The sequence below is a fragment of the Pleurodeles waltl genome, chromosome 4_2, assembly GCF_031143425.1.
Source record: "Pleurodeles waltl isolate 20211129_DDA chromosome 4_2, aPleWal1.hap1.20221129, whole genome shotgun sequence".
Classification (NCBI taxonomy): Eukaryota; Metazoa; Chordata; class Amphibia; order Caudata; family Salamandridae; genus Pleurodeles; species Pleurodeles waltl.
This window is the reverse complement of record NC_090443.1, coordinates 1,032,595,392-1,032,608,863: the sequence shown is the minus strand read 5'-3', so window position 1 is coordinate 1,032,608,863 and position 13,472 is coordinate 1,032,595,392. Positions and strand designations below refer to the sequence as shown.

Below are 13,472 nucleotides of genomic sequence, written 5' to 3'. Positions count from 1 at the left end.
CGACTTACTCGTTTTGTCCTCACTAGCACACACAAGCTGGTAAGCAGTGTGTCTGTGCTGAGTGAGAGGTCTCCAGGGTGGCATAAGACATGCTGCAGCCCTTAGAGACCTTCCTTGGCATCAGGGCCCTTGGTACTAGAAGTACCAGTTACAAGGGACTTATCTGGATGCCAGGGTCTGCCAATTGTGGATACAAAAGTACAGGTTAGGGAAAGAACACTGGTGCTGGGGCCTGGTTAGCAGGCCTCAGCACACTTTCAATTGTAAACATAGCATCAGCAAAGGCAAAAAGTCAGGGGGCAACCATGCCAAGGAGGCATTTCCTTACATGGTTTATGTATGGTTCCATGTCTTTCTCTCATCAACTGCAAGTGCAGTGCCACAGCCAGCGCTGTGTTCACACAATGAATACCAGCATCATTCTACAACAACATGCATGTCTACTTATTTCTGGATTCTGCCCGCAGGTGCTGCAGTATTTGCTGGACTTGTGTTTTAAATAGGACTGATCTTTGTGGCCCTTAAATAGATGAGTCACTTGAAAAAGTAAAGAAAAACGTAGGTACCACTAAATGTGTAGGTGCCCTGCTGCAGTCCCACTTTTATTTTGTAGTGCAGACTGTGTGGCACAATGGTTAGAGCGGCAGACCCTGATGCAGAGATCTGGCCCGGGACCAGGGTTCAATTCGCGCCTCTTCCGGTCTTGGGCTCAATTCCCTTGGACCAGATAATTCTTGCCTCGGTTCCTAATCTAATTAATGGGCCCCACTCTGTAACTCTGGGCAATAGCTTGCTTAATCTCCACAACAGCCCTGACAGCGCTTGGATGCCTGGCTTCACCCAGGGGGTTGCCCAGGAGTGGGTGCCTCACAGGGAAAAGCCAGGAGGGGTTCCACAGCGGTATGCATACAGCGCCTTGAGACCCTAACGGAGGAGTAGTGCGCTATACAAGTGCAAAATTTACATTTACATTTTTACTCCCCACACTGTCGAACCCCTAGCCCCTCTCGGGGAAAGACTGAGTGTCTTCTCTCAAGAATGGATTGCAGGAACAATGAAGACATTACTCTTTTGTTGAAATAGATGAGCTCAATACTCAACAAGGGGGCACAAGAGAAAATCCCAGTTCATCGAACCTCATCGGTCCTCAAACCGAAAAAAAAGATAAGACACCTCATCCCATACTGCATCTGTTACTTTATTTCCATTTAAAATAGTGCACAAATCACCCCTGAAGGGGTATCTCAGTGCTGTAGCGCAGACCCAAAGAAAGAGTAAAAGACTAAAAGAGCCAGGCTTTAAGATGTTTTTGAAACGCACTAGGTCAGGGCATGCACGGATATGTAGAGGAAGGTTATTCAAGTGATGTGGGCTAAGATAAGAAACGGATCAGCTACCATATTTGACTGTGTGAAATCTCCGAGGATACAACAGGAGCTGATGCTTAGATCTCAGATTTCTGACGGGCAATAGGGAACAAGTTTCTGCCAGAAATACTCAGGACCTATGCCTGACTAGGACTTACGTACCAGGCGTCATAGCTTAAACATAGCACGTTTCCTGCCAATGTAGAGATCTCAGATTAGGTTCAGAAGGAGTCGGGGAAAGTTTGCAGATAAGACGGGCCGCAGTGTTCTGAACCACTTGTAGTTTTGACAAAAGCTATTTGCTTGCTACTACCAATAAGGAACGTCCATAATCCAAGCGGCTGACCACAAGAGCCTCTATAAGGGTCCTTCTTTTGTGAAGAGGCAGCCACTGAAGCACTCTTTTCAGCGTGCAGAGAATGCAGAAGCAGGTACTTCATATTGAGCCAACCTGCTTTCTCATAGTCAAGTTGTCATCTGTTAGGATGCCAAGGTTCTTAACCACCGATTTAGGTTGAGGAGGGGTGCCTAATTCAGATGGCCACCAGTTGTCCAACCAGTTTTCACAGACTTTCCCAAACAGCACTATCTCCGTCTTGTCACTATTCCGCTGAAGGCGGTTCTGGGACATGCAAGATGCAATTTTTTTCATGTAGTCCCTGAAGTTTCGTTTGGTAGAGTCAGGATTAGGGCCCATAGAGATGATTAATCGTGGGACAGCTGCATATGAGATCACATCGAGGCCGCATCACCTTACAACTTGAGCCAGTAGAGCAACATAAATGTTAAACAGTGCAGGGCTCGAAGAGGAGCTCTGGGTACTCCTTTGTCTAATAGCAAGACACAGGATTTGAAAGGGCCAAGATTGATCGCTTGAGTCCGATTGCTCAGTAAATACAGAGACCAGCATAGAGCGTTGCCATTGACACCAATCTCGGAAAGCCTTTGGACCATGATCGAATGAGAGATGGTGTCAAAGGGAGAAGACAGATCTAAAGCACCTACATTGATGGAAATCCATCATCGAGGGAGAGTCGAATGCTGTCCAGCACTGGCAGTAATGCAGTTTAAGTGCTGTATGCGGCTCTGAAGCCGGATTGTGAGGGATCCAAGATGGATTTAGTTTGCAATTGGCAGGAGGGTTGTTGATTGACTGGGCTTTCGAAGACGTTGCTAAGGTAGGAGAGAACAAATAGCGGCCTGTAGTTAGCAGACTTCTGCGGATCTGCGTATTTTTATTTTTTTCAAGATGGGCATAACATGCGCTGCTTCCCATCTTTAAGGTATGGTACGGACGCTCAGTACCTATCTCCAATCCTTCCACGTCAAAATGATGACCTAGCAGGAGTCATTCCGCTTCTTCAGGACTTTGTTTGGCAGCACTTAACTTGAAGGATGCCTTATCAATTCAAAATGTTGCCGTTCAACATGAAATCAACTCTAGTGTGTTTACTCAGTTCCTTTGACCCCTGCGTTCACCTCTGCCAGAGGTTTACCACTGTCTGCACAACTTTCTGATAGAGGGGCAATTTGTTCAGCACTGTCTGTCCAGCACACATACCACACTAATTCGGCGTCACTAGCTAGGTTGTTATGTGTTATGAGCTGTTTTGTGTCATGTCATGGTGATTTGTAGAGACCACTAACTATCACCCTGGACGGTATCCTGATGCTGAGCAGGTGCAAGTCTAGCCAAACCTATAGCCTACTCGAAACCAGGGCTTCAGCTTCTTGCGGATTTCAAGAAGTGAGGAGTAGGGGCCATATGTACTAAAGCATTTTTCCATAGACACAGAATGGGTAAAACCCCTTGGTACATCTGGCCCCAGGCTCTTACGGTTAGCAGCAGTTTACTTAATGCTTTAGGGGTGATCTAGGAGAAGACTCTATGGTTGGATCTGGTTTTCCATGTTTGTGAGGTGTGTGCAAGTAGGAGCCTGGACAAACATAGGTTTTTGAAGATTTGTGAAAGCGGATGCAGTTGTTAAGGTATGTTGGGCCACTGTCACTTAGTGCCCTGAAAGTGTGGGTTCGGAGTTTGAATTGTGCTCAGTTGTGCCTTCAGGTGTGTTGTGATGTGAGTGCGGCATGGAAGGTTAATAGTGTTCTGAATAGCCAAGTTCTGAATGGTCTGCATCCTTTTCTTGTTTATCGCAACATAGAGGTTGTTCCCCCAGTTAAGCTTGCTTGTGGTGAGGGCATGCATGACGGTTTCCCTGGTGCTGATTGGGAACCATTTGAAAATCTTCCTCCACATCATCAGGGTATTGAAGCATGAGGTGGTGACTGTTGATTTGGGCGGTCATGTTGAGTTTCCCAAGGTTTTTAGCGTGGGTGGTGGGTGTTGGTTTTATCTCAGTTGGCCACCAGGTAGAGTCCCCTGGTGTAGTGATGTCCCCTGAAGATTATGATTTTGGTATTGTGGGTTCACCATACGTGCCAAAAAAATCCAATTTGCAGCCTCTGTGGATCCAAAACTATTTTGCAGTATCATTAAACGCTCCAGCCTTCCTCAAAATAGAGAGTACAAGCATTTCAAAGATTTCTGGGTTTGAGAATGGTATAGAAGTTGTTGGGCCTGATAGCTTTATGTATATAATTGATTCCCAATGCATGCTTACAAAAATGGGCATTGCAGGAGTGTGTTGGACCGCAGTCAGCACAGGCATCTGGCTGTTGAGAATATCTAGTATTGTTACTGGTGTCATAACAACATGCTCAGGTTCGTGGGATCAAGAGGATTTTCAGGAAGTTGGCTCTGTATATACTATCTCAAAGTAAGAGAAAGTGTGCACAGAGTCCAAGGGTTCCCCTTCGAGGTAAGATAGTGGCAAAATTAGATAATTCTAATGCTCTAGTTTGTGGTAGTGTGGTCGAGCAGTAGGGTTATCAGAGGGTAGTGTTAAGCATTTGTTGTACACACACAGGCAATAAATGAGGAACACACACTCAAAGACTTAACTCCAGGCCAATAGTTTTTATATAGAAAAATATATTTTCTTAATTTATTTTTAGAACCACAAGTTCAAGATTTGAAGTAAATACATAAAATGCAAGGTACTTCACACAGGTAAGTTGGGAACTTTGAATTAGAGCAATAACATATACAGTTTTTGTTAAAATGGCAATAAGCTATTTTAAAAGTGGACACAGTGCAAAAATCAACAGTTCCTGGGGGAGGTAAGTAATGGTTAGTTTGTCAGGTAAGTAAAACAATTACAAGTCTCAGTTCCTGGGCATAGGCAGCCCACCGTTGGGGGTTCAAGGCAACCTCAAAGTTACCACATCAGCAGCTCAGGGCCGATCAGATGCAGAGGTCAAAGAGGTGCCCAAAACACATAGGCGCCTATGGAGAACAGGGGTGCTCCGGTTCCAGTCTGCCAGCAGGTAAGTACCCGCGTCCTTGGGGGGCAGACCAGGGGGGTTTTGTAGAGCACTGGGGTGGGAGTGGGGGGGGCGGGACACAAGTAGGCACACAAAACACACCCTCAGTGGCACAGGGGCGGCCGGGTGCAGTGTGCACAGCAGGCGTCGGGTTTTGTATAGGAAACAATGGAGGGACCCGGGGGTCACCCTAGCGGTGCAGGCAGGGCACAGAGGGACTTCTCGGGCAAGCCACCGACTGGGCTAGGCAGAGGGTCGCCTGGGGGTCACTCCTGCACTGAGGTTCGGATCCTTCTGGTCCTGAGGGCTGCGGGTGCAGTGCTTGGTCCAGGTGTCGGGTTCCTTGTTACAGGCAGTCGCGGTCAGGGAGAGCCTCTGGATTCTCTCTGCATGTGTCACTGAGCGGTTCCAGGGGGGTCGTCTCAGGCTACTCACGGGGTTGCAGTCTCCTAGGAGTCCTCCCTGTGGTGTTGGTTCTCTGGATCTTGAGCCGGAGGCATCGGGTGCAGAGGGTGAAGTCTCACGCTTCCGGCGGGAAGAGTGGAGTTGCCAGAAAAGTTGCAATATTGTTGCTGTTGTTGAGCTGAGCCTCTGCTCACAGGAGTTTCTTGGTCCTTAGGTTTAGGGCAGTCCTCTGAGGCTTCAGAGGTCGCTGGTCCCTGTTGGATGCGTCGCTGTTGCAGTTTTTCGAGTCAGGAGACCGGCTGGTAGGGTTGGGACCAAATCATTTGTCATCGCTGCAGGGCTTTCAGGTCAGCAGTCCTTTTTCTTGGTTCAGGTTGCAGGAATCTGATTTCCTGGGTTCTGGGGTGCCCCTAAATACTACATTTAGGGGTGTGTTTAGGTCTGGGGGGCAGTAGCCAATGGCTACTGTCCTGGAGGGTGGCTACAACCTCTCTGTGCCTCCTCCCTGAGGGGAGGAGGGCACATCCCTAATCCTATTGGGGGAATCCTCTAAACTTAAGATGGAGGATTTCTAAAGACAGGTGTCACCTCAGCTCAGGGCACCTTAGGGGCTGTCCTGACTGGTGGGTGCCTCCTCCTTGTTTTCCTCATTATCTCCTCCAGCCTTTCCGCCAAAAGTGGGGGCAGTGGCCGGAGGGGCGGTCATCTCCACTAGCTGGGATGCCCTGTGGCTCTGTAACAAAAGGGGTGAGCCTTTGAGGCTCACCGCCAGGTGTTACAGTTCCTGCGGGGGGAGGTGAGAAGCACCTCCACTCAGTACAGGCTTTGTTCCTGGCCACAGAGTGTCAAAGGCACTCTCCCCGTGTGGCCAGAAACTCATCTGGTTGTGGCAGGCTGGCAGAAACTGGTCAGCCCCACACTAGAAGTCAGATTGGTATTCAGGGGGCATCTCTAAGATGCCCTCTGGGTGCATTTTACAATAAATTCCACACTGGCATCAGTGTGCATTTATTGTGCTGAGAAGTTTGATACCAAACTTCCCAGATTTCAGTGTAGCCATTATGGAACTGTGGAGTTCGTGTTTGACAAACTCCCTGACCATATACTCTTATGGCTACCCTGCATTTACAATGTCTAAGGCTTTGCTTAGATACTGTAGGGGCATAATGCTCATGCACATATGCCCTCACCTGTGGTATAGTGCACCCTTCCTTAGGGCTGTAAGGCCTGCTAGAGGGGTGACTTACCTATGCCACAGGCAGTGTGAGGTTGGCATGGCACTCTGAGGGGGGTGCCATGTCCCTTATTCATTTTCTCCCCACCAGCACACACAAGCTGTGCTGAGTGAGGGGTCCCCAGGGTGGCATAAGACATGCTGCAGCCCTTAGAGACCTTCCCTGGCATCAGGGCCCTTGGTACAAGTGGTACCATTTACAAGGGACTTATCTGAGTGCCAGGGCTGTGCCAATTGTCGAAGCAAAGATACAGTTTTAGGGAAAGAACACTGGTGCTGGGGCCTGGTTACCAGGGTCCCAGCACACTTTCATCAGCAAAAAGTCAGGGGGTAACCATGCCAAGGAGGCATTTCCTTACATTCAGGTTTTAGATTTTCCCAGTTGGGAAGATGTAGGCAAATAAAACCAGTACGAAGATGGAGTCTGGGGGAATGTAGTGAGCTCTGCCACACTGAGGAGCACAAAAGAGGACAATGTGCAGCTGCATTGATTGGTAGACATTAGCGTAGTATTCTGTTTCTCCCATGTAGTTTCTTCCAGTGAATCAGTGAACCTGCACACTTGCTTAAAGTGTTTCTTCTTTTCCTGTGCTATGCTTTTTCAGAGCTTTCCTGTGATGAAGTGATTTTGTTTAAAACATTTTTAAAACCTTTTTTATTGGTTTTGCATTTCATACCCTCCAACCATGCCTTTTCAATGGAATCCGTGCACACCAAAGCTTTCAGCTGGTTGCATTGGTATTACATACATTACTGACAACAGTGAGATAAACCATATTTCCAATAGACATCACCAAGCACCTTCAATATCATTCATCATCATTTTATAGCAAAAGTTTTCATTCCAGCACAGCTATGAAACCCAATATCACCTGAAATTCACCTCAACCCATCCAGTAATTAGTAAGTTTTGTTCCAAATGTGCATAAACTCCTTCAAATCTAATGCAAGACATTATCATGGTGTTAGACTCACCTTTTCCAACGCTGCAGCATTATCCGTGTCATGGTCACACATCGCTACATTTTCATCCTAGGTTGGTAAAGGTTCCCAGGGATCGCCCTTGTCGTGCTCATTGAATGCTCCCAGTAATTCACCCCATCTGTCGACCATTGGAAAACAATTCCACCTTGTTCTTAAACCCTCAGTGCTGTTTCCTCAGCTATCGCCCATTTTTCAAATTTTACCTTCCACCTATAATGCAGGGGGCCCTCTGGCGACCTCCAAAGCATTGCTATAGGTTGCTTGGCTTGTGACTTTTGAGGAGCCCTACTTCTGTCCACTTCTCTAAACTTCGAGTCATAAAATTCACCCACCCCCAAAACCCTTCCCCTATGGCAGTCAGAAAACCCACTAGCAGCAGTGTAGGGGTGTAAAGTGATTGCTTCAGAGTTTTCTTACCCACCTTCTTCCAATCCCGCAATGGTATATTGAGTAGTCTGGGGTGCGTTTGTGTCACATCTGTCTATGGGAAGGTTATAAATAACTATTTCCAAATCGTTTACAGCGGGAAGATTGTGTCCCCAAAATGGAAGACATTCAAAGGCCTGAAGCTCCTTCAGAGGGACAAGATCCGTCTCAACAATGCCATCTGGAGGGCATGGTACCTGCAGTGTGAGTATGAGTCGCAACGTCATTGTAAAATGTCTGATAACATAACACTTTGAGAACTTATGTGCGGAGATTGGAATAAGGCCCTTAACGTGACCTCTGCTGCTCAGGGCTCTGGGTGGTAGTGCAGTAGGATAGGCCCAGGTGCGGGTGAGCTATATTTTTTAGCGGCGCAACACAGTCCCAGGTAAGGGAACATTAGTATTGCTCTTCCAGTGACACCTGGTGGTGCAGGATGGGACAGCTACTTAAGTAACACTTCCACCAGGAAGAGAAGACCAGTTACAGTGACACTTGCTAGCCGTAGCAGGGGAGCTCCTGAGGTAATGGATTTATATACCAGGTTCTCAACCGTGGTTCTTACAGTTCTGAGCAGGCAGAATTTCTGAAGTTACACGGGTCCTGGTAGATCCATTAGTGGCTCCTGCTGGTGTAACACCCACAATTCTTTTTCTGCAGATGTTGAGAAACAGAAAAATCCTATTTGCAACTTTGTCACGCCGTTGGAGGGGAACGATGTGGACTATCAGCGGAACCCTGAGGTAAGCTGCCTGCTGTAGACATGACTGGTTGGGAGGCTTACCTGGACATCTTCTGTTCCTTACAGTTTGTTGCCCTGATTTGTTTTTTCTCTATGGCCACTGGTGGGAGAGGTTGAGAGGGGAAGTTTGGTGATGGATTTGTGAGCAAGGGTTGTTTGAGGTCACAGACCAAAAGTCTTGATACTTGTGGGGAGGGGTTACAGAAAAATCCCACTATTCCCATTGAGTTTGTCTATTAACCCTCTAGCTGCAGTTCCTACTTGGTTACTCTGACACTGGCCATATGTGTTTAGATGAAAATGTCAGATTAACAAATTGGTTAAAAACATTGACAAAGCCAATTGCTTGCATAGGCAAGTCCTGCTTCTTTTGTCAATGCTTGTTGTGATAGTCATCCCTTTCTGAAACAACTTTAATGGAAGAGGTCCAACATACCGCTTAGTGTAAGGACCTGTGTGGGGACAGTATGACAGACTTAGCCGATGAGTGAGACCACCTCCGCCGGATGACCGGAACTAACATGTAGACGCCTTTATAGAGGAGCTGCTCCATCACTGTGCAAGCGAAAAAGGGCCATAGAAGTTCAAGGTAGTGATGTCACTACAATGAGTACCATTTGGTACTTCCTTGGTTAGAAAGTCTTTCTTGACTACTCCTCAGGTTTAAGAAGATGGCAGAGTATACTGTCCTGGTAGGGTTAGAGTACACTGTGATGGTTTCACAGTCTTGCTTAGATCTCATAGTCTCCATCCTACAGCTCTCCTTAAATGCTTGATGGCTGCAGTTTTGTTCAGTTTTTAGCTTCTCTGTTTTCCCTTCACTCACATCTCTTCTGTGATCTTGTCTGCAGGCGGTGCTCATGGAGGGGAAGTACTGGAAGAGACATAGCTTGATAGTCATACGAGAGTACCACAAGTGGCGCACCTTTGTCCGAAGCAGGGTACGATATTTGCCTTGCTATGTCCCTCCTTTTATTATCTTGGTTACTTTTTAAGTTTCCTTTCTCCCTGTCTGCTCCTTTTTCCCTGTTTTTCTACTGATAGCCTTCCTGTTCCGTTCTTCTTACCATTTTTGCTGCATTTTGCCTCTCTTTCTGTGAAAGTTTCTTATCTAAACTTTTTCTTCCACTGTTCCCTCATTTTTGTCCCTTTTTACTCCTCTTGCTCCCTGCTCTTTTAAATCCTGCTGTTTCTGATGGATACTTCTAACCACAGAGTCCTAATCTCTAGTCTATCCCAAGACACCAGACTGGGTCCGGAGAATTCTTCAGCAATGGTCCCATGCCCTGACAGGTGGCTCCCCAGTGACTACAAACCTCCCTGGAAATGGCACTTAAATGATAGAGCGGAATTGCACAGATGAACCACCCTGTGCACTATCATCAGTTTTAGAAGTCTACTATAAACTGTTGTTCATCCAACTACTTCCAAATTTCTTCTACAACATGCTAAAGAAGAGGTTTCCCCAGAAGATAATAGAATTGAATCCGTGCTTAGACTGCAGAAATTGGCTCTTTGTCACAGACATGCAGTGTGTGTCTCTGGTGCTTGTGATCAAGTCATGACTCAGGCAGTAAATTTGCCCTCTTTTACCCAAAGGTTATTTAGAAGCAGGAGAAATTCTATGTTGCTGAACAGGTGAGGAGTTCACTGTTATTACATTTATTGCACACCAAGTCACGGGGTGCTAGTAATACGACTCAAGAGGGCGCTTTCAGTCGAAATCTAAAACATCTAATAAGTGCAAAAAAGCTAATTGGGACTCAAACCCATCCCTCCATTCGAAATCAAGTGAGAAGGTTCAAAGGAGTTAACTGAAAGATCATAACCCACCCTTCTGACTCGTATCAAGTCTGTGTGCCCCGAATACCCTAGACTGCCATCGACCCACAGCAAATAACGGCCTTCACGAAGGCCGTGCTTCAACTGTTTCAGATGCACTTGTCTCCTTATGGTGCACGTTTGGGTCTCACGGAGCCGCAGAGGCTTCCTGTTCGACTTCTGCCTGCAGGCCATCCCCTGGAGCCAACTGATCCATGGCACCTGGACATGGGTTGGTCTCTGAACTCAAACCGACATTTGCCCATGGTAGACGTATGTCCCAGAATTAGATTACAAAAGCAGAGCAAGAAATTACACAACTAGACTATTTCAGATCCGCCACCTCGACACCAGTGCTAGAGGCCCTGCGACATAGTTAAGGAGTGTACAGAATGTTGCACATGACATCGATGATTGAGGAGGCACAATACTTGCTCCCCCTCACTATACCGACCATGCACAATACCTGGATTTACAGAATGCTAGTGGGCTTATTACATCTCCAGAGGCTGAGCTGGATTCGCCTCCCGGGCCATCAATGGAAGTAGGGTGAATGGCAGTAAAAGTGCTATACTTACAGTTGCCTTCTGTTGAAACTAAGGAGTATTTGTTAACTGAGGTTCTTCAACATGGTCCACACTCATCCGAGCCAGTTTTGCCATTAAGCAAGGTTTCTACATTTACACTCATGACCCCTTGTTCTAAGCCAAACTTGAGACCTCCGATCACTTGACCTGTGGCCAGGCAACATAAACCAAAAACTTGTGGTCCTGATTTTCTTTTTTTTCTCCACATAGCCTAAGATTGAAAGCCTGTTGGGATCAGTGTCATCAAGGAAAGTCACTCTTAATGCCTTCCAGACCAACCCTCTGGTTAGAAATTAGCGAGCGGAAATGTATTGATACTTTCGGAGGGAGAATGCTCTCTTCAGCCACTTTAGCCTTAAGATCCTTGAGCGCACTACATGCTTTACGGGACATGCCAGCGAGAGTTTGCCTGCTGTCCTGAAAGATTCAGCAGCTCACTGGCTCAAACAATACATGATCGACAGGACATGGTAAGGGATGCCTCCCCTGCTGCATTGGTTGTCTGGTCACTTTCATTTTCCCACACCCAGCTGATAGTACCCAGGATAAGTCATTTCCTCCTTGGCTGAAGTAATTACATTGGACAGATAGGTCTTGCAAATCATCCATTTACACCCTGCCTTTCATTTCCTCTCCATCCTTTTTTTATGCTCATATCAGTGCGACTGTAAGTGGGCTATTCATCAGTCTTGCTGCAAGAACTCAACCTTTTGCTTGCCATAGGTGCCATCAAATAGGTGTCAGATTCGGAGATAGGGGAGGGGTGCTTGTTTTGCTTTTCACTAATGACAGAGCTGAAATACTCATACACTGACAAAAAAATCTATGGAATGCACTTCTTAGTCCAAAGAAGACATTTATTATTTCACTACGTAAGATTCCTAAAAGGAGATTAGCATGTTGAAAGCACAACAATGAAATGAAAACACACACGACTGATTCTCCACTGCAATATACACAGTAAATATTTGTATCTGTATTATAATGCAAAGCAAATATCTAATAAAAATGCATCACCATAGGGCCTGTCAGGTGCTTCATCTTTCTCCTGCCAGCAAGCCAATGACCCCGTTCGACTGCGAAAGAGAAAGAGAGATCTCTACCCTCACTGGAAATCTATATCAGGCATCAGACATCTGAATCCTGATTGAGGTCTCTGAATCTCCTACTGTCGAACTAGGTCTGTTTTATATCTTAAAAAACAAAGAAGGAGCTTTATGGAAATACACCTCACGTTGCACAAGAAGTATTCAAACATGCTGGCTAGTTTACGTATGCTTTGAAAATAACACGTTGGGATTTGGCCACAATCCCAAGATGCAAAGTCAAAGCAAGGACGTTCCTGCCGTCTGAGTACATTCTTATCAGCCAAAGCCCTAGGTGAGAAAAAAAGCACGAAAACAGACAGACAACGTGGAAAATCGCTGGCAGCCTTTAACATGGCAGTGTCTAATGCTACGATAAAGTCAATAGGCAGAATGAAGCTAAGGCTAAACTGAATACAAAATGGAGTCTGTAACTGGTGAACACTGGACAGCTAGGCCAGGTGCAAAGCGGTGCAACACGAAGTCAGTGGTCAAAACGCACATTTCACTACAGTGCTTTGTGCACTCCTTGTTCCAAAAACAGATGAATGCCTGCAACTTATACCCCATCTCCACCAGCTAAATGCCTTTCTGAAGAAAGCTATTCAAAATGCACTTCATTCTCCAGTTCTTTCTGCTGTGGAGCCAGGAGGCTGCGTGGTGTGCCTGGACATGAAGGATGTGGATTTTCATATACCCCTCTTGACATTCCACAAGTGTCATCTGTGTTCATTGTGGAGTTGAAAAAGTTTGCTGTGCTTCCCTTTGGCCTTCTCTTGGCCCTTTGGGAGTTTGCGAAAGTGATGATGTTTGTTGCTGCCGCCTTCGGAGGTCAGGTATGCATGTGTTTTCGTGCAGGACAAGCGTCATCCTAACCTGCGGCACACCACGGTCACTTACCCTCCCCATCCCTTCAGCTGTGACAAATGCATCACTTCTGGGTTGGAGGGCAGTCATGTGGGAAAAGTGGAGATTAGAAGCCCCTGATCTTCAGCAGAGGACCAGATCCACAAAACTCTTCTGGAGCTTCGATTGAAGACTTCTTCCATCCATGGGTAGGCTAAAGCAGGTCCTCGTGGACAGCAGGACTACTATATGGTACAGCAACAAACAGAGCGGAATGGGTTCCTGGATAATGAGTGTGTGGGATGTGGCTGAACCAGAACGATATTGTCCTCATTGCTAGCCATTTGCTGGTGTAGGAAGTTGGCTCTGTATGTGCTATTTCAAAGTAAGGAATAGCATGCACAGAGTCCAAGGGTTCCCCTTAGAGGTAAAGTAGTGGTAAAAATAGATAATACTAATGCTCTATTTTGTGGTAGTGTGGTCGAGCAGTAGGCTTATCCAAGGAGTAGTGTTAAGCATTTGTTGTACATACACATAGACAATAAATGAGGTACACACACTCCGAGACAAATCCAGCCAATAGGTTTTTTA

General features: G+C 46.4%; 1 protein-coding gene across 1 annotated transcript in view; it reads left to right on the top strand.

The window, feature by feature from the left end:
- Positions 1-13,472, top strand: part of LOC138293648 (MLX-interacting protein-like) — a 168,708-nt gene that overhangs the window by 24,578 nt on the left and 130,658 nt on the right. Inside the window, exons 3-5 of the mRNA XM_069232939.1 lie at positions 7,898-8,004; positions 8,461-8,543; positions 9,394-9,483. Coding sequence (XP_069089040.1) covers positions 7,898-8,004; positions 8,461-8,543; positions 9,394-9,483 — 280 coding nt within the window. The remainder of the gene's footprint in view (positions 1-7,897; positions 8,005-8,460; positions 8,544-9,393; positions 9,484-13,472) is intronic.